Raw genomic sequence first — 26,384 nt, forward strand, 5'->3', positions numbered from 1 at the left:
AGCAGATGACCCCCGTGTTCGTGTCTGGAGAGGACGGGGCCAGCGGTCCCAATCAGCCTTTGTTTTACAAAAGCATACAGCAATACCCCTGGTGTGATGGTGTGGGGCGCTGTTTCTTATGACAGCAGGTCATCTTTAGACATCCTCAGTACATCTTTAACAGCTCAACGGTATGTTGATACCATTCTGCGGCCGGTTGCATTACCCTTCATGGCACTTTATCCTGTGGCCATTTTCCAACAAGATAATACCAGGCCATATACCGCTCGCATATCTCTGGACTGTCTTCGTGCGGTTGATATACTCTTCCTTGGCCAGCAACGTCACCAGGCCTTTCACCAAAAGAGCAAATCTGGGGCATGGTAGGCAGCCAGATTCGGGCACCACAAAATATCGCAGATCTGGAGCGACAACTGATGAATGCCTGACAGAATGTGTCGCAGGATTACATTAGGAACCTCTACCACTCCTTGTCTCGATGAATTCAAGCATACATTGCCGCCAGGGACGGTTCAACCACCTACTAATTTGAACACTCAATGTGATTGTGAGTCGTGAACAGGTACTATGACCTTGATTTTTTAATCATTTTATTATCTTTGTATGAGCTATACACATATTCAATTTCATCAAAAACAACCACTTCCTTCATGGTGCTTCGATTTTTTTCAAAAGAGTATACGTGCAGGGTTGGCGGATGTCCTACTTGCCATACACGTTCCAGTTGGTGAGTTAGATCGTCATGATCCAGGGGGTGTCGCAGACGCCTGCTCATTAGAACCCAAACGTGCTTTGTTAAGCAGAGATGCGAGGATCGTGCAGGTCAGAGAAATGTAAAAGATGCACGAAGGCAAGCAGCAGATAGTCGTGCGTATGCGGCCGGGCATTATCTTGCTAAAATGTAAGCCCAGTGGTCCGTGAAAGGGAGGTCAGCACTACGGGGCGTAGAATTTCGTCGACATACCGCTATGCTACGAGGATGTCAGGAACGACAACCAAAGGAATTCAGCTAGCAAATGAAATGTACCATACACCATGACTCCTGATTGTCGGATTGTGTGGCGAATGACAGTCAGGTGAGTATTTCCCCTCTGTCCTGGATGTTTCGAAATAAGTCTTAAATATAAATTAAAATAAAAACTATTCTGCTCCATTCCGTGAGAGCCGCCCTGTGCCACTGCAAATGGTGCCTGGCCGTGTGCAGTGTTGAAAGGCAGTCGGTGCCATGATTTTCTTAACCAGAGCCCGCGTTCGCTGAGTTGCCTGTCAGTGGTTATTACAGCCACTGGTGTCCGTGCTGTCGTTCAGATGATGTTGCTGCCCTTGCCGACAAATATCAGACCAAAACTCCAATGCACAAATGACCCCAAGCTCTGTGCACAACTGGAGTACACGGCAATGAAAAAGCAGACGAAATCGTCAAAATGGCTGCCACGGACAAATGTAGGTTGATACTGTACATACCATGGCCGAAGTGTAAAAGACCACTAAGGCCTTTTTGATGGAGCATTAGTAAAGTTTCTGGGATAACGCGACACTGGCAGGAGAATATGTAATTACTTTCCCAAAACCAGAGATACATTGCGCAGTAGTACTTTCGAGCTCACATAATTCCCAACAGAACGTGGCCCATACATATGTGGAGGGGACGGAAACCCTGACCATTATATTCTTGACTGTCCAGAAACAATTACTTATCATCTCCGCATTCCATCAGCTGAAAACAAATATGCATAGGCAGATAACATTTGTTCCAATACATATGCACTCAGACGTATTCAAAAATGCACTGAGAGTTCTTGGAATCTCCAGTCGACTAAATACCTAGGTGACATCCTACTAAAGTCAGTAAAAAGAAATTCCATAAACTTGAAAAATACATAATATGCATATTTTTTAAGATAGTGGTATATCAGCGAAATTAAAACCACTGGTAGACCTTAAGCAGGCTGATAAGCACCATCTCTAAGTAGAGCAGCTGCTTTTTCGTTGGAGTAAAGGTCACTGGTGTCCCAAGTAGACGTCGAATCGTTGAAGGAATCATCAGGAGCTGTCAGCGCCGATCATACGATCACTTTGTCTTCGCTTTATGTCGACCGCTACTATCTTGATGCTCTATATGGCCATTTTCACTCATTACCCCCAAATCATTGAATGGTAGCATCGCTCCATCCTGCGATTCTAGCGATTCTGCGATTTGACCATCCCGCATCCTCTAGTCCAGGGTCTCTTAAACTGCATATACTTTACGACCCCCTTGGGGGTCGCAGGACTTGCAGCAGGGGGTCGCCAGAAAGTTTAGCAGTTTTGATATTTCTTTAACTTATTATAATAATTTTACAATTACCAAATATTTTTACATAATATATCTGAAAATAGATAAAGATAAGACAATACAGACAAAGAAAAAAACAAAAACGTTTCGACGCCTTCTTTTTATAATATAAACGTTCATTTTCCTTGCTTTGCACGTGACGCTGTCATTTCGTCTGTTACTTATTTAAAATTTTCACATTATTCTACGTCTTAAAATTAGAACTCAAAGTTAATGGCCTAAAACTGCAATAGTAGATTACAAGTAAAAAAATTGATAGTTTCACTCAGGCGTGTGTCGGATTTGTGCAATACTTATGGGGTCCAACAAAATTTTTGTAAATATTATGGAGTCCTGGGGTCGCGAAGAATTCTCAGTGATAAAAAGGGGTCGCGACTGAAAAAAGTTTAAGAAACCCTGCTTTAGTCCAATTGCACGTCCTCTCTCAAATGGTTATCTCTTCTCGTAATGTTTGCGAACCCGTCTGCACGGCACTGTTACAGTGCACTTGGTTTGACGGAGCCACATTCGCATGTAAGTTGTGTCATAACATTGGAATGTCTTCTGTTCTATACACGATCTGGATTCTCTCCGGGGTCGACTAGAGTACAGGCAGAGATCAGTAATTTGAAATTATGGGAGTACTTGTTCCGCATTAAACGAAATGCGGAGCAAGTACTTCCATAATTAGTAACTAGTTACACCCTCCATTGCAATGCATGAAGTTACTTGCTCCACTGCAATGTGCTGGAGATCCAGCTAATTAGTCTTTGGCTGTCATTTGTATATTCTATCGTAAAGTATATGCAGTTTCGTCCCATTCGATTAAGTGATTTCTTTTTGGTGCTTCGCATTTTACATTACAAAGTGTATACGCTAAACATCTGCAATAATTAAATATTTTTAGTACTGTTTCAAGTAGAAGTCTTACTTTTTACTAATTTTATTTTAGTTTACGTTAAATGGCCTAAAAATATTTAGCTTACAGTCATGAATTTCCTACTTCATAATTTAATATTCAATTTTTATGTTATAAAGGAAAGTAAAAACTGTTAATATTTGCCTACTCATTAAAACTGAGCACCGCTTAATCATTATAGCTATTCAAAAAATTTCAAGAACAAAAACTTTCGCTTAAAGAAATTGAGTTTATTATTATTATTTTTCTTTTAATTTTCCCTTAGTATTAGAATAAAAGTTTCGTTAAAATAACCATTACAGACATATGATATTTTGTTTAAAACTAACCTTCTTTTAAGAATACAACTGAAAAAAAAAATGTAATATGCATTAATTTTCTTTTCAAGTGGGAGAAACAGCCGTTCTGGAATGTGAGACGGATGGACGTCCTGAACCCAGTGTTACTTGGCTAAAAGATAATCAAAAACTTGCCAAATCAAATCGTATCATTGCGTCATCTGTTGGCCAGAAACATTCGCTGACTCTTAAAGATGTGAACTCTGAAGACGGTGGACTCTACACGGTTGTGGCGAGCAATTCCAAAGGAAGCGCTTCTTGTAGCGCACCTCTTAACCTTAAATTACGTAAGCTACTTATTGAATCGAAAGTCTGAAGAAAAAGATGTCTTTCTTGTGTAGTAGAACAAAAGATATTTCTTAAGGTTCCTCAAATAATTTTCGACTTGTGTAAATAAAATTTAACCTTTTTCTAAGTCTCTCCTAATTTTCTAAACATAAATACCTTCAATAAAAATATTCAGGGAGTAGTTTCCTATTTTCTTGATATATTAATTTAGACACTTTTTGAAAACGGCGGTTCACTATGAAAAATCAGGATTTTTTTCCCATAAGTTCATGGCATCTGGGTTTTAGCTAGTTAAAATTAAGAGATAATGTTTTAATATTTTTTCTGAACTACTGTAAAAAGAGATCTGAGAGGTTGTTTGACATTTAGAAGATGTAACCTTTTAAGAATGGTGCAGCTAATAAGCCACATTGTTCTAGAAACTTCGGTGACCAGGTATGGCTTATTAGTACATTATTTTGAAATGAAGGGGATATGCATATAACAAGACCGCACTTTTCCGTGCATAAGCTAAATATTTTTGAAAAGACTTTTTCCCCTACTACTCAAGTTTGCGGTTGAGCTTATAAACGAAATCAGAATTCCTTACAAATAATTCAATCAGAAAAATACTATTGTAGCTTAAAAAGTTTTAAAGTATTTTTTTAATTCTTATTATTTCTCACTAAAAAAATCTTAATATTAATATCCAACTCAGAACTTTGTAGAAGTTTGAAATCTATTTCTGTTGCAGTAAAATCCGGATCAATGTTATCATACTCCATTTTGTCATTAACATCTGCCTCATCATCTTCAAATCCATACTCCATTTTGTCATTAACATCTGCCTCATCATCTTCAAATCCATACTCCATTTTGTCATTAACATCTGCCTCATCATCTTCAAATCCATACTCCATTTTGTCATTAACATCTGCCTCATCATCTTCAAATCCATCTATAACATTGCTCAGTGAACGTGATAATTTTTAGTTTTAAACTGTTGGAAAAGGTAGCTAAGCTATTACCAAAGCGCTAAATGAGACATATGGCAAAACTTTGGGAGAATTCAGAAAGAGAAAGTATTAGCGCTAAATGTTTATATTTATTTTATAAGGCTCTCAGCCCTGTTTTTCGAATGGAAGCTGAAGATTATTTGGTATTTACCCTCAGCCTGGTTGCTAGGTTAACTAAACTAGACAATTAATTTTCGGATATTTGGTAATACAGGGTTATCCAAATTAAACTTCCCCAACTCAGAGGCCTGTGCAGAGAGTTGTATGGGTCATAATGTGATGAAATTTTAAAAACAAACACTTCAGATCATGCGCTCGAGATTTAGTACACAAAAAAAATTAGTACAAGAAGTTGCCGATAGGTGGCGCTGTAACACTAGTAATGGGCATATTGCAGCAACGTGATTTGCAGAAATAAAGCTTCTGCTCAACGTATCCAAAAGACGAGCCCTACAAAAGTGGAAGACAGGCCTTGCACAGGCAGTTGTTTCCAGCTCGCTGATGCACAATGGCGACTTTGAAAGACAAAGCTCTGTTAGTGAAACTTTTCTGCCAGAATGACGAGAACTTCTGTGCTGCGATAACAGCATTCCGTCGGCTGAAGATCATACGCCGAGTACCAATGACACCACGCGCTCTACGAGACATGATGAAGAAGTTCGAAAGAACGGGACAGCTGGGAATTTTACCAGGTAGAGGACGACAGGTTGTGGAATCTGCACGCTAAGAAGACGTTGCTTTGGCGGTCGTGGACCCCACTAGCCAATCGCCACATGGTGTTGTCAGTATGCCAACTGTTTCTCGTGCTGTTGATATGCCTTATACGACCGTCTGGCGTGTGATGCGTCGAATCCTCGGTTATTTTCCTTACAAAATCCATAGTCGTCATCAGCTGTCCGATGGGGATCCTGTAGTTCGGGAAACATTTGCGTTGCAGTTCCTTACCAGAATGGAAGTCGATACTGCTTGGCCGTGGAACATCCTTTGAACGGATGAGGCCCATTTTCACCTGAATGGTCAAATGAATACGCACAACTGCCGCATTTGGGCAAGTTAAAACCCGCGCGCAATCCATCAAGTGCCTTTGAAACCTCCAAAGGTTATTGTATGGTGCGGTTTCACTGCAACATTCGTCATTGGGCCTTATTTTTTCGAAGAGGTGACTCCACCAGGGTTCAAAACCTGCTCTGTCACAGGAAAACGGCACCAGGACATGTTGACAACGTTTGTGATCCCTGAACTGCAACAACGTGGCCGCCTCCAGGACACGATATTTATGCAGGATGGTGCACCTCCCCATATTCTTCGTGGCTTCTGGTGTTACAACAACATAAGATTACAACAACGATATTCAACAGGTGTTACGGGCAACTTTTACCGATGCACGTGTGATCAGCCGCTGTTTCCCTACAGCTTGGTCTTCCTGCTCGCCTGATCTCACGCCATGCGACTTTTGGTTATGGGGAATCTTAAAGGATCGGGTCTACCGAGAACACCCAGCAACCTTGGCACATCCTGAAAGACGCAATTATTCGACATGTTCGTGGAATTAATGTGGACTTACTGCGTTCCACTGTGGAACACACTGCTTTACGAATGGAAAGAATTGTGGAGAACCACGGCACACATATAGAACATCTGTAGAATGTCTTGTTGATCTGCAGCGCCACCTATCGGCAACTTCTTGTACTAATTTTTTTGTTTAATAAATCTCGAGTGCATGATCTGAAGTGTCTGTTTTTAAAATTTCATCACATTATGACCCATACAACTCTCTGCACAGGCCTCTGAGTTGGGGAAGTTTAATTTGGATAACCCTGTATATAATAGCTAGATTAGTAAAGCAATTTTAAATTCGGCTTATACACGGGCTTCCAATTTCGGCTGAAATTTTTTCAGCAAAATCTTATTTCTCGGCTTAGAGAGGGATCTCCTGTTAGTCAGAAGTATCTAGTAATTTAAATCGCTTTGTTGAATTATTTAATTTTCATTTTTGCATATGAAATTGTAATGTGATTGTTGCAGCACAAAACCGAACGAGTCTTACTTGTCATAATTCAACCATTAATTAGTTGAATTGGTTTATTTTACTTCTATTTTATTCAAAAATTTTAATTTTTAAATGTAGTTTTATGTGTTTAATAGGTACCAAACTTTTCACAAAAGGATAATAATTTTTTTAATTCTAATCAAAAATATCTTAAGTTAATATTTTTATAAAAATTTTGACTTGCGGACAAAATTAATGCTGAAAAATTCGTATTTTGTTTTTTTCCATTTTTCGTATATTGCATTGGAAGATTTCTTCAGAATTCCTTTCTTCTTACATCATAAAGTATTCGTTAAAAGCAGTGTGTTAATGCAGATATTAATCAGCTTAATACGTCAGTAACTGTTTCAAAGGCAGATACTAAAAATATACAAATGACTCGTGCCTAGTTTATACTGAAGGTAGTTTCTCACTCTCGATTGCTTTATAGTGAAGCAGATTATAATGCAATTCGAAGTGCTTAGAAATGTTCGTGATTACCTTTTTAATCTGCGGTACAAATCTGATGCTAACACACTGCTTTCACTCATTCGCTCTTACTGTATCTTTACATAAAAGTTTCTTCTTACTGCAAAGAGTGCGTAGAAATACAGAAAATATTTTCGTTTTAGTGTACCTAAATTTCAAAAATCAGAATAGTAAATGAAATCAATTGATTTGAGAATATTTGAAATCCAGAAAACGAAATTTTTTCTCACAGCTTTACTTGGCGTGCCGAAAGAAGACTCCAGACCAACAACACCAGGAGGTACAATTTTGCCTCATGCTCCTGTCTTTAAAGTAAAACTGAATAAAGAAACACAACTCTTAGAAGGGACAAGCGTCCGATTTGAGCTTGTAGTGCGTGGGAATCCGGAGCCGGACGTCAAATTGTAAGTATAAATTTTAATGTAGACTTTTTTTCTTAAGGTACGTTTCTCACAATATGAGATCTTCTCGTTAGCATTAAGAACTGTTGCATCTACGTTAATAACAAAAAGGCTGCTAATTGGATTTAATTATTTGCAATTTTTAATCAAATACAAACATTTTAATTACATATTAATAAACATTTTTATTTTATTTGCGTTAAATTAAAATCATCTACTTGAAGCTTTTGTTTGACTGAAACACGCCAAGTCATCTTATAATACTTATAATACTTATAATACTCAAATAAAGGAGGATTAGAATCGTAAATATGACCTATTATTATCAGACTGGTTCAGATGTAAGACGATCTTACCTGTAAGACAACATTCTACGTTTTGAAAATATTTCACAAGGTTTGCATGACGGAAAAATTAAATTTCTATGATTACCTTTAAAATCATGCAAAAATATGTCTTTTCTTAACACAAAATTTAAGAGCTATATGAAAAATTATCTTAATTTTTTTGAGTGTTAGACTCCGTTTCGGAAGAAATTTCAAAGAAACGTCATCATCTTATATTCGGACTAATAAAATAATGACAGTAAAAGCATTTTTATGAAAAATTTGCATAAAAATAACTTCAGATTTCATCCTTTTATAACTGATGCAGTACACACATTCATTTAAAATTTCAACTATAAAATAAATAGGTTTAAAAATTCGTAGTTTAAGAATTGACGGACGTTTTTTTCCTCTTTCTGTTTCACACAGACTCAAATAAAGGAGGAATACTGCTGCATCTTAATAGGAAAGTTTTTAAGTATAGTATATGATGTTTCTTGTATTTAAAGAACTACATATTCATTGTATCATGTTTCATGTAGCTTCAAAGACGGTAAAGAACTAAAATTGGATGATCGAATTCGTGTTTCATACGAAAGCAAAGAAGTCTTTGAATTAATTTTGGATCATGTTGTCGCTAAAGATGCTGGAACATATTCTTGTGTTGCAACAAATAGTGAAGGCGAAGATAAAACTGTTGGGACTCTCAGTGTCGTCAGTAAGTTCTAGAATTGAGTGAAAAAAATTTGGCCAGTTTTCGAGTTTATAAATTACTATGTATAACTAATTTCTTTTGTTTAGAACACAAAGATGTTTTCAAAGGACTCGAAGATAATCTTGAAGAAGAAAGAGAGCCTACCCCTCGACCAAAAACTCCAAAATTTAAATGGTCAGTAATATTTATGAAATCATGCTGTTAATACAAAGCCGAATAATAACATTTGTTTGTAAAAACCACTAAAATTTTCTGAATATAGAGTTAAAGGATTTAAATTTATGCAAAAGAAGAGTCAGTTTTTTAATAATATAAAAATATTTTCATTTCATAATCACTTTTTATACAAACTTTCTAAGATTAAATAATTTTTTGTTATTATTTATTGCATGCTTCTTGGAAATTCCCTTTCTAATTCTCTACAGGTTTTATGACTTGCATCACAGTATTTCCACTTTTCTGAACCTATGTTTCCTTCAGATAGTGTAAAACAATTTTAATTCATTCTTTTTTTTAAATAATTACCTTAATTGCCTATTTATAGAGACGATTTTTTGAAAAAATTAGAGTATGAGGCATTAAAGGTATCAATTCATATTATATTTTTATACCAAAATCCGCATATTTTTCTGTATTTCTTTCCTATAGTACTAGAAAATTATGTGTATTATCTAATAATTAAAAATGGTGTTAGGAATTTTCTCCTTCCTCACTGTGTGTCTTCGGAATTAATTGAAAGTGAGTCCGGCTGGCAGTTGGAATTCGAATCTCTATGTTAGAGTTCGAAAATCCTAATAAATTCTGCAAGTGATGCCCGAGCTAAAATGTGCCGCATGTAGAAGCTAAAATGTGCCGCATGTAGAGCTAAAATGTGCCGCATGTAGAAGCTTTCGGGATGCCCGGAATTCGAATTCCGCCGACTCCGCATTTCTAATTTTTCATGTTTCCAGATTCGAGAAGTCTATTAGACTTGACAGCTCAAGTAATTAGTATTTATAAGCAAAATGGAAAAGAGTATTATGGAGAAAATCCAGTTTTCAGATGCTTCGTATTTTCTGTATATAGCAATATAGTTTATCTCTCACCAAACAGATTTACATTTTGGCGAAATATACTAAACATTTAATAGCAATTAAGAAAATTATTTAGGTATGCAGATATGTATGCTAAGAGCTATGGGTTAATAAGAATGAGTATCATATTATTAAAAATTCTAAATTATGAATTTCAGAAGTAATTATTAAAGTTTGGATGTTCAAGAAAACAAGGCATTGCCAGAATCGAGCCAAAAGAGTTGCAGTCATAAATTGACGAAACTACATTGGGATTGAACTTGAGCTTGAATGCTTGGATGTTTTGTTAGAAGTTGAACAGAACACCTCATATTAAGGCTTGAGGATTCTTTTAGTCAAAAATGTATTCCTTGACAGTTTAAATCTTTATTTAAGTTTTAATGATATATTTAATTGATATGATTTAAATTACATCTGATTTAAGTTATATGTACCTAAAACATTTTATGAATGTTTGCAACTTTACTGCGATTAATAAGTTTTCCCGCTAAAATCATGTATTTCGTACAGAATTGCTAGGATTTTTTAATTACTATCCCTAACATCTATAATCATAAACCCACATAAACTGATTCGTTGATTTTGGATTTGAGATGATAGAGTAAAGCCTTTCTATTACTCTTTTCGGAGCATTTCTTTCAATATTGCATTATGCTGCTCGATTTTTAGATGAATTAAGCTCTGGCATTTGCTTTCACTTTGTGCTTTATCTTTTAAAACGAAATCACAAGAGGTACAAAATATGATTATTGAATACTTTCTTCAAGCATTTTTTAGTGACAAGAAATCGGCATAACATTTGCAGACTCATTTTATAACTTCTGTTGCAAGTGCCTTTCGAGTAGATGGACGAATGATTATTTTCGCGTGCTCGATTCTCTTGGCCTGCCGTAGTGGACTAATGGGACCAGGCTATTCCTGAAACATTTTTAATAATGAAAAGAATACTACTTTTACCTCGTCTGAGAACGCTCATTTTTCGAATTTTGTCAGATCTTTTAAGCGACTCGAATGAGTTAGGATTGCAACTGTTTTTCGCAAGGTTGGATTCCTTGCTAGTTTCACGTAGTTTTTATAGCCGTGATACATGTAACTAATGGCGGTGAGTTGAAAGAAATTTAAATTTTCTCATGGTTCCTACAAATAGTAGTACTTTAACTCGTAATTCTATATTTAACTTTTAGAACTTTTAGGGACATACAATTAGCGTCCGAGAAAGTATTCTAGTGATACAGGAAATAATTCGAGGTGAAAGGTATTGGCACAATAATTGGACAGAGTACCGATAAGACGGAAGAATTCCGCATAAAATTATTTGCGGAGTGTAGGCAAATAAGCTGTGAATACATTTTAGGTATATTATAGCGATGATCAGCTGTTAGTATAACCGTGTTGTGAACTCGTTCGCCTAGCTACTATATAATATGGGACATTATATGTATTTTCAATAGAAATCTTCTCTTGAAAATGCATATAATTTCCTATATTATATTATATGCATATATTGGAAATGCATATAATTCTTGAAAATGCATATAATTTTCTATAGTGATAATTTAAAGGTAGGTAGTAATCACTGAAGGCAGATCAGAGAAATAATCATTAAAAGTAGATCTGTCCTTAATATTTCCTTTTGTAGAAAAATAAAACATTATGCTTGTCATTCTAAATATCATACAGTTTCAAAATCTTTAACAATATTCCAAATAATTACTGGTCTTGCATTTTTAAGTCAGATTGTTATTTATTTTTATTTGCATATTATAGTAGAAGCGTCTTGATTTTCTCTCCCCTCTTATTTTTACAATTTTGCCACAAGATATTACACTTTATTTTACCGCTGTTATAGAAAACCTGAAGACCATAATTCGATTCTTTAAAACTGCTGGTCTTCCCATTTATCATTATCGCCAACTTTCTATAGTGTCTCCCAAAACGTTTGTCATTATGCTAACAATTTACGGCATATCCGTATTCTTAAGTAAAATATACATTTAAATGCTAAAATATGTAAAACAGAAGCCTTTTTCAAAACAGGTATAAAGCATAAAGCTTTTATTTTTCTAACATCAGTAATATTTTTCTACTATATTATTTACCATACACATCCCACTTCTAAAATCTTTATAGTGCACTTTGTACCATCACTTTGTCTTCACTGCAGACATCTCTTGTCTTCGAATTTTCTAGATCTTGCACAGGAAAAGCGATTTCTTAGTAGAGTAGTAGGAAAGAAAATTTTGCCCGGCTTTCTGTTAGTTAATTTTTAAAAAGACAAAAACTGCTTTCCTGCTTTCCTTTTCTTTCCTGTCTTTCACTTCCTACATCACTCCCATGTATAAATTATGACATTCAGAATCAGATGGTAAGCATGGTGAAGTCTAATCCTACAGCGATTGTTTTATCTCAGTACAGTTTTTTTATTTAGAATTTTATTTAAAATTAATTTTAATTAAATTAAATTTAAAATGAAATTAATTAAAATTAATTTCATTTTAAATACAGTTTTTCGTTTAGGTTTTTTAAGATAAAATTCATTTCAACTTTATATACACTTTCTTGAACGACTGGGTATTAACTGGTAATCGTCGATAGTTCACCAACAACTATTGAAGTCTTAATGAACTATATTTTCGATGTCAACAACTCAATGAAACAGAATTTTTTTTTTCCGGCGGGCATTAATTGGTAATCGTATTAAACGGATTCTAACTCTTCTCAACTTTTCTTTGCGACCACATGCTATATAGGAGCACCAAATGACTTCCTTCGAACCATTTTCTAACCTTTTTTAAAGACTTTATGGAATGTTACTGGCATTATGTGTTTGCCATACATCTTCCGTCATGCACAACTTGATTCAGCATTCGCGAATTTTCGATGAAATATCACATATCTAGGAATAATGGATTATTTCGGTTTCATTTCTAGACAAATCCATTAAATGCTTAATGCAAAATTCGGTAAAAATTAGCACGGGACAGTGAAACTTTGAGTCTAAAACGTTTTGTTGGTTGCGTTCCTGGGTGGGAAAAAAAAAATGCAGGGCAGATAATGTGTCTTCTTCAACGGTTGGATCTGGTTCTGAAATAAAAAAAACAAGAAGTTATCCCGATCAGCCAAAAAAGAATATTATTAGAAAAGTCCGGCACAGCTTCTGGGCTCGCCACAACGCTCGCAAGAAAGTAAAATTTATTGTGTTTAGGTGATAATAACTTATGTCCAAGTACTAGTTGTATAATTAATTGTTTAGATAAAATTTAAACAGATTATTTATATAAAATTGAAAGAGAGTTGCGATATTGGATTTGATATTTAAAAGTGAGATAAACTTTTTTTGGCGCTAGTGGTAAAGCATTCAACTCGCATTAAAACAGACCCAGGATCGAATCCCAAGGTCATTACCATCTTCAAGGGCATGCGAAACTCGTGTGCTGCAGGATACAACTTCTGATAATATGGATACAGCCCCAGACGTGGATAATATGGATACAGCCCACGCTAATGTGGCGCCATCTAGTGAGATCCCCGAAAAGCCGGCTGCGAGTACGTCTCAGACGGAAAGCATGGGGCGGCCTATCGGTGCTGCAGATGAGGTCACGTGCCCGGCTGGGCTAATAGGTGACGCTCATGATCATGAAACTGGTACCAATTCTGCCGAAAATAATGAGAAGGATGTGGATAAATTCATACATCCAAATAAAGTGAGCAATAAATCTCCCCCGATTATTATACAAGATGGTAAATACTCCTGGTCAAAATATAAGGAAATGTTTAAAGATGCAGGAATTAAGCTAAAATCAGGTATAATGAAAGCTCAAGACCACTATGAGCTAAAAGTTGACAGTATAAAAACTCATAAGAGTTTAACTGCATTACTTAATGCCAAAGGAGTGAAATATCACTCATTTATTTTACCCGAAAACAAGAAGGTTAAAGTTGTTATACGCAGCTTACCGATCGACACGCCAACCTCAGAGATAGCTGATGAACTGATAGATAGAGGTTTCCCAGTTGAACGAGTCTCGTAATTAGTAAGACGCAGAAATGGAGAAAAATTTAATCTGCCCCTGTTTCTAGTTATTTTGAAGAGGAATGAAAAAGGCGAGAAGGATACATAATATAACTAAATTATGTTTGCTGAATGTTAAAGTAGAAGCTTACAAAGGAAGGAAAGGGCCGGTACAATGCTTTCGGTGTCAGGCATTTCATCATGCCCAGGCAGGATGTATGCATGACCCGAAATGCATGAAATGCGCTGGCGATCATTATTCAAAAGACTTTCCCAAGCCAAGAGAATATAAACCTAAGTGTATAAATTGCCAATTAGATCATACAAGCAACTACAGGGGTTGCCCGAATTTTCCCAAAATAAATACTCAAAATCCGCCTTTGAAGAATTTCAGTGATAGAGTAATTATCAATAAATCTTATGCCGCCGCTGTTGGCGGGCAAACAATGAATACTCTAGATGAAGCTAGAAGTATTTTTGAAGGGCTTAAAAACCTTGTTGAGGCTATTAAGGCTTCCGGCATTCTGCAAGTAAATTTAGCTCCTAGCGCAAATGCTAGTAGTTTCAACGCGGTCAATAATGAACCCAATCATGGATAGGAAAGATAATAATTTTAGGCCAATCAAGATGTTAGTGTGGAACGCTAACAACATGAGAGGAAAGAAAGATGAGTTGGAGGACTTTATGTATGAGAACGACATTGATATTTGCCTGATCTCCGAGACGCACATCACCCCAGGAGACAGAGTTAGCATCAAAAATCATAGAACCTACCGATGTGATAGGTTACATCACAGAGGAGGTGGAGCACTCATCTACGTTCATTGTAAATGTTCATCTTGTTTAATTTTGACTGAAAGAGACAAGGGCTATGAAATTGTGATTGCCTCTATTAGCTTGCCTAAGATTGGAGATACCTTATTTGAGGCAATCTACAACCCCCCTACTAATAGGCTAACTGGGGGAATGTTACAAAATATTATTCCGGATTCCTCAATAATGATTGTTGGTGGCGACCTCAATAGTAAGCATAAAGATTGGGGCTGCCGCAGCACCAATCACAATGGTAAAGTACTTAGAGAGTATATCAGTAACCACCCAGTTGGTATATTTGCGCCTGACGTGCCGACGTTCAGGCCCAGCAACATCAGGTACACTCCTGATATTCTAGATATTATTTTGTCTAATACAGGAATTAATATGGTGCTGGAGGTTCGAGACGACTTAAGCTACTCTTGATCATACTCCTGTGATTGCTACACTAGGGGTCACCAGTATTAATTATACGAATGTTAAGACCCATACCGACTGGAGAATGTACCTCAATGTTGTGAAAGTTAGGCTCCCTAAATTAGGTGCTATGAAAAGCCCTTCTGATATTGACAAGAAGATTGATAAGTTTACTACATGTCTTAATGACTCTTACTATGAGGCCACCAAGGTTACTCAAAGGTCTTGTAAAATCGCTAAGATTCCAAGGTACATCAAATCTCTCATAGCCGAAAGAAACAGGCTGCGAATGAGGTATAATATCACCTGGGACCCAATTATTAAAACGGAGTTAAATAGGATCAGTAAGCATATTAAGCTTGAAATGCATAAATTAAAGTGTGAGGCTTGGAATGATAAAATGGATGAGTTAAACTTAGACAGTGATGCCTTCTGGCAGTTTACAAAAATGTTAAAGAGGACGCATCAGTGTGATAGGCCAATTATTGCCAACGGCGTGACTGCTTATTCAGATACTGACAAATGTCAGATTTTCGCTTCACATCTTGAAAAGCAGTTTTCTCCCAATCAGACACCTCGTAATATTCACTTTGAGACCCAAGTCAGAATGAAAGTAGAAGAATGGCTAGGTGCTCCCACGGTTCTAAATGCCGATGGTTTAACTAATCCAAGAGAAGTTACAGATATTATCTCCAAATTGAACCCCAAGAAAGCCCCAGGTATTGATGGAGTTACAAATTTAATGATCAGGAACCTCCCGCGCGGTGTAATCACAAGACTTTCCAGCATTTTTAATATATGCATTACGTTATGCTACTTCCCGGACTGCTGGAAGTACGCAAAAGTTTTCCTACTACCGAAGCCTGCAGAAGACATCACTAAGGCGGAGAATCACAGGCCCATAAGCTTGCTCTCTAATATAGGCAAGATCTTTGAACGAATAATTTTAAGGAAATTCCAGCCTTATTTACAGGTACTTCCGGAAGATCAGTACGGATTTAGGAGCGAAGTTTGCACATCTAAACAACTGATTAGGCTTGTGGAATTTATCGGCTCTGCTCTGCATCATAAGAGTTGTACTGCAGTGCTCATGCTGGACGTGGCCAAAGCATTTGACCGTGTCTGGCATGAGGGCTTAATATATAAATTGATAATGAGGAATTTGCCTAGAGAACTGATCTTACTCACCAGATCTTATATTGCAAATCGTTACTTTACTGTTAGCTGCAAGCAAAGTCATTCAGGATACAAAACTATCGCTGCAGGCGTCCCCCAGGGGTCCTGTCTTGGCCCAGTACACTATCTTTTCTATGCGGCTGATTTCCCGCGAGATAAACTCAACAGAAATACATTGCTGGCCTGCTATGCGGATGACACTGCTGTAGCAGTCAGATCTATTCAGCCTAACAGGGCAATTTCTGTTATGCAGGATATAATTATGGACATTGAGGAGTGGTGCTCCAGGTGGAAGATTTCCATCAATGCGACTAAATCACAGCTACTTCTTGTTAGAAGGAAGAAAATACTGGTCTCAGTTTAGCCACTTTACCTATTCGGCCAACGTGTCCCGATGGTAAACAAGGCCAAGTATTTAGGTGTTTACTTGAATCGAAGACTCACGTGGAGTACGCATGTCAATTACATTGCAAACAAGACCAGAGGAATTGCTAAACAATTACAAGTACTGCTAGGGCGCAGCTCGCAGTTAGATCTGAGAAGGAAAAGACAGATTTATATTTCCATTTTAAGACCAATTATGTGTTATGCGTCCCCTGTCTGGGCGACTGCTACGAGCTCAGATATCAACAAATTGCAGGTGACTCAAAACACAATCTTACGCACCATTACAAGAGCGCATTTTTACATCCGTAACAAACTCCTGCACGATGATTTACAAGTTGAATATATTGACAAATATCTGCAAAAACTTAACAGCAAGTTCTTTGACAAAGGTTTGAATTGCAGTAAAGGAAACTTTAATGCTGTACTGAACTATGTCTGCATTCCTGAGGACTACAATATCAGGCCTTTCACGGCTCACAGAATGAGGGATCACAATTTTGTCACTTAGCCCACTCGTTTTTAAATATGTAAATAACACATTTTTATGCGTACATTACTTCACTTTCATTTGTTTATTACATGTTCAACACTGTATCCTATGCACATTTCATGTATTTTCATTTCTTTTGCATCTTCATAGCTCCATACACGTGATTATTACTCTTGTCTCAGGGGTGAGAGTTAAGTTACTTTGATGATTGGACTTTGTCACTATGGCCGATGGGCCCTCTTTTCCTTACCCGCTCCGATTTCCCGGCTGGGAACTAGCTGATAGTTGACATTCTGATTGTCCTTAGGGGATTAGATCAATATAGCTTATTAAAGCGCAACTGGGCTAATATAAGCATAAGCAATTAGCATTTAAGCATTTAAGTGTGCTGCAACACTTCTCATTGGTGCTAGTAGATGGCGAAGCGAGCAAGCAACTATTCACTAAGCCACCGAGGTCTCTCGCGTCACGTAATCGCTACATCATAAAATATTAAACAAAAAGGTAGTAGATAAACTCTAGACAGTCAGAGATTTTTTAGTAGTAACCCATTTGCTTTTAACGAAAATATAAGACTTTAAATAAAGATCTAAAATAAAATAAAGTAAAATTTTTTAAAAAACACTCATTAAAAAAACTGAATTCCGAATTAAAATAAAATTATTAAATAAATTACGTTATTATTTAAAATTAGAAATTCTAAAATAAACACCCGATTTTTTGTTAAATTAAAAAAATTTAATGCGTAAAAAATTGTGTACTACTTCAGCGAATGTGAGCTAGTTAAATATATCAGTGAAGGAATTTGAGGAATAGTTGAACACCCAGACTACGGCGAAATGCACGATGGATTTGAGAATTTAGGTATAGGCGACAAACATCGCGACACGACTTTAAGCATAAGCGACAGGCCTTAGGCTCCGATTTTCGGAGGGCGTTCAGTTAAGTTGTAACACGCGACACTTAAATAAAGGTATACCTTTTAAATTATTAATGTGTTTAATTATACGGACCGCAAACTGTACGAATTGCCTAGGCTGCTGGAGCTGGGACTACTTGGAATCATGTGCTGTGTATACGAAATGATCTTTACTCGCTGTTTCCCAGAAAGATCAAAGTTACTTACAGCTCACTACTAATTCCACGCTGGAAGTGGTTAATAATTCATATACTAGGTTCGGTTAGGTTATTTTAGTATGACTACTCAAAGCACACTAGGGCTATCTGCCTAAGGGGAGGGATACCTTCGTGGATAGCTTTGTAAAGGAAATTGGCATGTATTCACGTTATACATGTATTCACGTTACATACAAATCACACACAGAACCCAGGGATAAATAGAAAGGGCTAGCTCATTTCTTTGTTCGACTCCTCGCCGACGCGAGCCTAATGGGGGAACTTAACAGGCAGTAATCTGACGTCACTGTGATGCCACCTGTTCTGATTTCCCGCGTTTAAAACTGTAGTTTCATTCAGCTGCGAGACGATTTTCTAGAGGTTACATATCCCAAATTAATTTTAATCATATATATATATATATGTTTTCTAATAATGTATATATTTAAAATAATTTATATATATGTAATTTTAGTAAGTTTTTATTTTAAATTCTGTATTGTAAAGTACCGTTTACGTAATATGGCTTTTTGCGCTGTAGTGACGTGCCGTAGCACTTACAGAAGTACGAAAGGATGAGATATTTTATTTCAGGAGACCAAAGGATCCAAATGAGATTTTGCTTTTGACAAAAGAATGGATACACAGATGTCAAAGACAAGATTCTATTAATGTGAAGAGCGGAAAATCTGCAGCGAACATTTTCTATGCAGTTTTTATGAAGATGATATGAAAAATCGCTTGTTTGGATAGCCACAAAAAGAAACTGCTGAAATAGAATGCTGTGCCGAAAGTAAATTATGATGACAATAATAAATCGAAATTGATGATGACCATAATAAATCAAATTTTAAGGATTTTGAAACTCACAAATGAAAATTTAGATATTCCTGAATGCTCTAAGTTTAAGGATAAACAAGAATGCATTGATAATTTGAAGAACAAAATAATATTCTTAGAAAACTGTATTAAAGTATTAAAAAATAGAGAAAAAAAATTTTAGAATGTTTGTTCAGCGGCAAAGAAGATGGACGACATCTAGACAGAAATTGGTATCAGAAATTAAAATCTCAAATAGCGAAATTTTTTTGGGAGGGAAGCACAAATCGGAGAATTTGAAAAAATGTCTAAAGCCTATTTTTATAAAGACGCAGATTAATGTATTACTGAAAAAGAAGGAAAAAATCGGGTGGACTAGTGAAGATATTTCACGTTGCATTGTAATAAGAGCTCTGTCATCTTAAAGATATGATTTTTGGAAAGAAAAAAATTAAGAAAAAAATTGGAATATCTTTACCTAGTACTAGCAAATTAAAGAAATGGTGCGCTAAATTTTAGTGTAATCCAAGAATTCAAAGTGATGTTCTTACTCTAAAGAAGGACAGAGGCGAATATTTATATTCTGTAGAAGAAATATGCGTTCTCAGTTTCGACGAAATGCATATAGATTGAAAACTCTGCTATGACTCTAAACTGGACCAAGGTCTTGGTTCTTTTCAAAATGTGCAGTTTGTTTTAATCAGAGGTCTCATTTCGCGCTCTGCCTCAAATTACTGAGAAACCGCGTTTTAGATAAAGGATTTGTTTTAGAAGATGGAACTGTTTTAAATTTTGATATTATTAAAGAAATTTTAAATAGAGATTGAGAAGAAATCAAATTGTGTCACAAACTAAAACCGAATTATTTAATGGTCAAGGGAAACGAGAGACAAAAAGTCGCTCCAGAGAAAACATTATTTTCAAAAAGTACCGCAAAAGATATACTCCACCCCACAGGAAATCAAAAAGCATCTGACTTCTATGAGTTAATCGATAATATCTTCGTTATTATGAATAGTACCAAAATAGCACCAACAAGAATAACAAGTATTTAACAAACTAATTTTGTTAAGTACATGTTAAAGTTATTCTTATTGTATCCTTTGTAACTAATTATTGATTAGATTTTGTGCTAGATTAGCATTCTAGACAAAATATAATAGAATAAAGCATGAAAGTAATTGGCATAAAAAGACTTGCTTCCTTTACTCACACTTTTGAAAAATTAAATAACTGTATTAGGTACTCTGAGTAAAGTTATTTTGTCAAAATTAAGGTAACTATCTTACATACATTCATTTAATTGTAATATAGATATAAGTATAAATTACAAAATTATTTAAAAAATATCTATTATGATATTGAATCAGAAGAGAATTATAACAATGTAAAATTTACAATTAGGCAAAAAATCAAACGTAGGTTAGCAGAAATGTTGCCATATATGTCATATATGTTTAAAACTATGTCAATGTAAAATTGTTTTTTGAGTAAATTTAAATAGCTGCTATTATAGTTATCTTAGAAGCAGTATAAAAATTCTCTCTGTTAAGATGCAAATAAAGAAATGATTAGAAATAAACATGTATTAAATAAAAAAAACCTGCAAATAATAATAAGAAAACCCCACGGAACTTTACGTTAAAAGAGTAGCACATTTTATCTATTATTTTAAAATTGAGTAAGTATTATTGAATTTTTTTAATTGTTCAGTCTAAAATGCATAAAGCAGTAACATTGTCTCCTCCAAATTATAGCTATCTTTCACACACAGTTCATTTCAAACGCTGGTTCAAAAACGCTAATTTTCAAGCTGTGAATTGCATCTGCGCGCTCAGTGTCATCATGGGTACGTCATCACTTCTCACTTTCTGCTTCAGGGGGAAAAGCTCTATGAGATAGCCCTTCTCTTCTAAGTCCTGTACAGAACCTGTCTATTTACCTGCTTTCAGACCCTGATTAAACTACCAGTATTAAGTGTCTTAATAAATCAGCTACTGATGAAACATTTCATATTTTAGACCTTTCTAGTATTCGGCTATTTTGTCGATCTTTTTCGTTCTGTTACCTGTACAAACAATAACTTTAATTACAGGTGTTGAATTTGATTAAGTTAAAACAGTTCAATTATTTTCAGAAAACTAAATTTCTGATAGAGTATTAGATGGAACCCGAATGTAAACCATAAAGGTTTACACAAAGGTTTTAGATGGAACCCAAAATGTAAACCATAAAGGTTTACACAAAGGTTACTTCCTAATTACAAAACTAATGTCTGAGAAATCGGACTATGTAAACTGCGAAGTTGAATCAAGGAAACTGGAAGTTTTCAGATCATTTCATAGAAATGTATAAAATGGGAAATGGCTCCAATTTTTTGGATGTTCATCCTTTACACATTTAAGTTTCTTGGATAGTGTAAATAAAAACTAGTTTACACAATCTAATTTCTTTATTGGGCTATAGTGTTCTAGAAGATCTTCTAGTACACTATAGTTGGGCCAAAGAATCTATTGGTTGGGCTTCCTGAGTTAATAGTTATGAGTTGAAGTGAAGTCAATATCTCATTGTATCTTGTTTTATAATTTTCTAAACTGATGTAGCGAGAAGCTAAAAATATTTACGCTTACAAGAACTGTAAATTTTTTCTCAGAGTTTATTTTTTCGACCTGAAACAATTGCTGCACATACATAATCATGTCGCAATATAACTATTCCTTTAATAACAAACCATTAACATTTATATGGAACTACCAACAATTTCGTCTGCTGTTTTTTCTAGTGAGCGGTAAATTCAATAATCATTAAATTGTGAAAGATAATTTAGATCTGCTTGACGAACTTGTTCTTTTTTTTAAATTGTTTTCTGAGACATATGAATTTATATAAATGCTGTATTTCTGTTCTGGATTAATTTTAATACTACATTTTTGGTTTCAATAAATCAATTTGAAATATGCATTTCCCATTAGATTTGTGATTTTAAAAATTTTAATTTCTGTGAATTTTTTCAGGATAATTTTCACCTAAATGTTATTTACTTCCGATTTTATGATTCATAGGAGATAAAATGATTGAATTTTTGATGGTATGTAAAAGGGGAATTGTGTAAAAGACTTCTGGGTGAAATATTAAGGTGTAAACGGATGTTTGGATAGCATTAGTTTAAGCATCTACATCAACTTACATTTGTTTCTGCATCCTTATGGTTTTGAATGATACTTTGATTTGATATGTTTAATAAATAATAATTCATTCACTTCAGTTTACTTTCACATGTCTGTTTAACATTCTTTGCCTGTTTCAAAGGCTGCTGCTGTTGAAACAGTTATGTTCAAAATATTTCTTAAAATAATTTATTCACAAAGTGCTAAAGTAAACTTGTATATTTCAGATGCTTAGATGTTTTGTCAATTTTATGTGCAATGGGTTATGGATTTTGTAACATTTTTTGATTTTATTTAAAATGCATCTAAGAATTATGATGAGCAGCTTGAAATTATTATGCAGCTTAAAATTATCAGTTTTTTGATAAAATATTTCACCAGTTTTAAATTTGAAATGAACATTGCAATATGCAGCAGAATAAGCGCAAGTTCAATTAAACATTTGTCTGTGCAACATTTTACACATGTTAAAAGGATTAGAATCATATCAGAATTTTTAATGTAAAACATTCAGCTTTATTTTTGTTTTTGCTGCTTTGTTTATTTTTTTAGTTTTATCTTTTCTCCCTCCCCTAATTAAAAGGATATTTATGTTTTATATTTAACTTTCATATATGTATCATTTTTGTTATGTAATGAAGTAAATCTTAAAAATGGATTGGGTAGCACGCTTATAATATATGAATGATAAGACACTATATATATATTTAAATTTAAATTTAAACAAATTTAAATTTAATTTTTAACAAATACGTATAAAAGTAAAAAAACAAATTTAAATCCTAAAAAAAAAGGAAAAAAGCCAAAATAATTTTTAAAAAAATGTGCAAACATATAAAAGATTTAATACTCGAACTAATCTACAATATCATTTAAATTCAGAAGCATAAGCAAATCAAGTGCAAAATCTATCCATGAAAATAAATTTACTAATTTAATAAATTAAAATTAAATTAAACATTAAAAAAAAATGCATATGTGAATGACCGTTGAGTAGACAGGAGACAAGACTTATCAAGGGGAAGTTGCCTCCAAACCTAACTCTCCAATCATTCAATTCGTGTTTCGTCATTAATGCAGGCAAGGGTAAAAGTCAAAACCAAAAGTAATTTCAATAAAGTGGTTCCCTTAGAAATTAACATTTAAGAATTAAAGTTCAAAAAGGAAAATACTAATGAAGTCTTTTGAGAAACAAGCAAGTAAAGTCAAGAATTAAACTTTTTTTTAAAAATTAAATTTTTTTAAATTAATTTTTTATAAAAAAATAAAAAAATAATCTAGAAACCAATGTATTTTAGAAACCCTTGTCTACAGAAACCTCCCCTACACGAATATGCATAACAATAAAAAGAACTAGACATAATCCATATAAACCAATAAGAAACAAAAAGAACCAATTCACAATTTTTAAAAAACAAATATATATTTAAAAATATAATTTCATATTTAGAAAATACTTAGATACTACATAAAAAATTTTAAAAAATACTTAAAGCAAGTAAATAGTAAGTTTTAATTCTAACTTACCTACTATATGAGTGTTGGGGTCTGCAAAAGTGTTGTAAAAGAGAAGTAAGTGTGTTCTTCAAATTATATAGATGACGCTTATGTAGGTAAAGTTGAGTGTCAAGCTATATATATATATATATATATTTAACTAGGTTTAAAGATGGTCAATATTTTGAAGCAAATGAAAGATTTCAAGTTATATTCAATGAAGAGCAAGATAGTCTTGCTTTAATGTTTCAACATGTTACTCCAGAAGATGCTGGATTGTATACATGTGTTGCGAGTACAAGTTCTGGAAGCAAAATTGCATGCAGTGCAGAACTTACAGTTCAAGGCAAGTAAAAGGAAATGTTTGTTATATTATTTATCTTATTTTCATATCTTAATTTTCATAATCAGTTATGAAAACAATTTTTGGGGTCAAATAATGCATAATAAGGACATCATAATGTCTACTTCAGTCTTGATTATGTAATAGCCTATGTAGTTCTTAATATACATAAAACTATAATTGTTATATTGCTTTAGTATGTAAAAGTTGTGATTTTTGAAATTTGGCTTAGGTTTCTGACTTCCTTTCTTATGTGAGTAAAATTCCTTCACAGATCCTATTATCTAGAAAATGTAGCAAAAACTTTGATCTTTTTTGTCAGTTTTAAGTACATTAACACATATGATTTTATGTTATTTATTCAGTCTAGAAAATTAATAATTATAATTTTTAAATTTTTATAGAATTATTAAATTCATTTTATTAACTTATTTAATTCAGCCTAATGTTACTGAATCCATAGCTTCTCTTGGATACATGTTGTTTAAAATATAAAATCAGGTATTTACACAACATTTTGTAGTGACTTAGTGTGAATGTAACTTATATACAATTCTGCTGCAGCAGCAAAATCAAAGCTTTGTAGATGAACATCTGGTTGCTTTCTTATATAGGTATATAAATAAAAATATTATCTTTTTCTCTTTTTAAGAAGTCAATTTTTAGTACTTTTATATACATAAAATGAAAATGATTTTGGTTGAGTTTATCGATTGATTATTTTGGTTGAGTTTATTGATTGATTATTTTGGTTGAGTTTATTGATTGATTATTTTGGTTGAGTTTAAATTTTTCACTATAAATTATAATTAAAGCATAATTAGTTTTTAATTATTATCATCACAAACTTTTGATGGCCTAATTTAGCAATACATTCCTTAATCATATAAATATTGAAAAAATTCTTCTTCAGTGGATATATCTTTTGTTTTTTATTTTATGATCAACTACTTTAAGAAACTCCTACTAATGTATATTATTTCTGTAATGGCTCCTTCTCCTCCATTGTCAAATTGGAAATGCAGTAGCATTCTTATTATCTATCTCCTTTTAATCAGCTTTATTTTTATTGAGATAGTTTTTCCATGAATCAAATTTCCATTTGCAGTTTTTTGAAAATTAGTGCTGTATACTCAAGATAGTGAATTTCTTTATGTTAAAAGTTAAGTAGAGTTAAATAAAAGTTTTGTTTATCATAGTTTCGAAAGTTTTAAGTTCACACTGCAATTACTTGTTTCGTATAGTGAGATTTCACTTTAAAACAATAATTTAAAAAAGAAAAAATGTAATTCACTGATATTTTTAATTTTGTAGTTTTAAAAAGTTTAACAAATTTTTATTTTTAAAAGATGGTAGGACTATGTTAAGATTTTCCTGCTAACAAATCTAATTTTTGAAGTACCGAAATAAAACTCAAAAGGTGTGCATATAGTTTTCTTGGGTACAGAGTTCTTGTCTCACCTAAGAAGTATAATTCTGTGATGTAAAGAATTATACAATTTTATAAAATTTTGCTAGATTAGTAAATTTTAAGTTGCATTTCCTTCAAAGAAAAGTTCTAATGTCTTGCCTTATGTATTAATTTAATAGGTGTATCCTGAATTAAAGTGTATTGGTTATATCTGTTATTTATAGTTGATAAATCTTTTTAATACTTACATTTTAAATATTGTATTACAATCTCCATATGATTGCTGGTTATTGAATCCTGCACCCTAGAAATTTGCTGGAGTTGCTATAAAGTTATACATCATATACACAAAAGTTCTTATCCAGCCTTTATTTTTGCAGCTCTTGGGTGCAGACATATATTTACAGTCACAAAAATGTTTTAATGCAAATATTCATGTTTTGGAATTTTTAAACTTGAAGGCATAAATTTTATAAACATTATGAAATAAAACTTTTTATATGTTCTTCCAGTATCTAATGTTTAGCAAAAATCCAGTATCTAATGTTTAGCGAAATAGCTAGCTTTATATTGAGTATCAGAAATAAAACACAAAATACTTGCCTCTCACACCAAAAACATTGGCCAAGGTATTTAATTTCAAATTTTGGATATCTGATGTCATTTTTAGTTTGCATTGAGGAGTAATTTAATAAATAGATTAGGATATTTTTGTTCTGTTTCTGGACATTATCTGAATAAAATACCAACACAGAACTGACAGGTGAAATCGTAGCTAACAAATGGCACCAATGTAATATTGTGAGTTATTTAGACTTACAATATTATCTGGTGAAGCCATGAACAAGT

At 34.0% G+C, this 26,384-nt stretch overlaps 1 protein-coding gene across 5 annotated transcripts in view; it reads left to right on the top strand.

Moving 5' to 3' along the window:
• Positions 1-26,384, top strand: part of LOC118190192 (protein Obscurin-like) — a 735,887-nt gene that overhangs the window by 506,511 nt on the left and 202,992 nt on the right. For all 5 annotated transcript variants that reach the window (XM_085817109.1, XM_085817110.1, XM_085817106.1 and 2 more), the window contains 5 exons: positions 3,622-3,858; positions 7,605-7,776; positions 8,642-8,817; positions 8,901-8,988; positions 23,946-24,127. In XM_085817109.1, coding sequence (XP_085673235.1) covers positions 3,622-3,858; positions 7,605-7,776; positions 8,642-8,817; positions 8,901-8,988; positions 23,946-24,127 — 855 coding nt within the window. The remainder of the gene's footprint in view (positions 1-3,621; positions 3,859-7,604; positions 7,777-8,641; positions 8,818-8,900; positions 8,989-23,945; positions 24,128-26,384) is intronic.

Source organism: Stegodyphus dumicola, chromosome 5 (assembly GCF_044657685.1).
Source record: "Stegodyphus dumicola isolate Sdum_Otavi_A_Nest chromosome 5, ASM4465768v1".
In the NCBI taxonomy this organism is placed as follows: Eukaryota; Metazoa; Arthropoda; class Arachnida; order Araneae; family Eresidae; genus Stegodyphus; species Stegodyphus dumicola.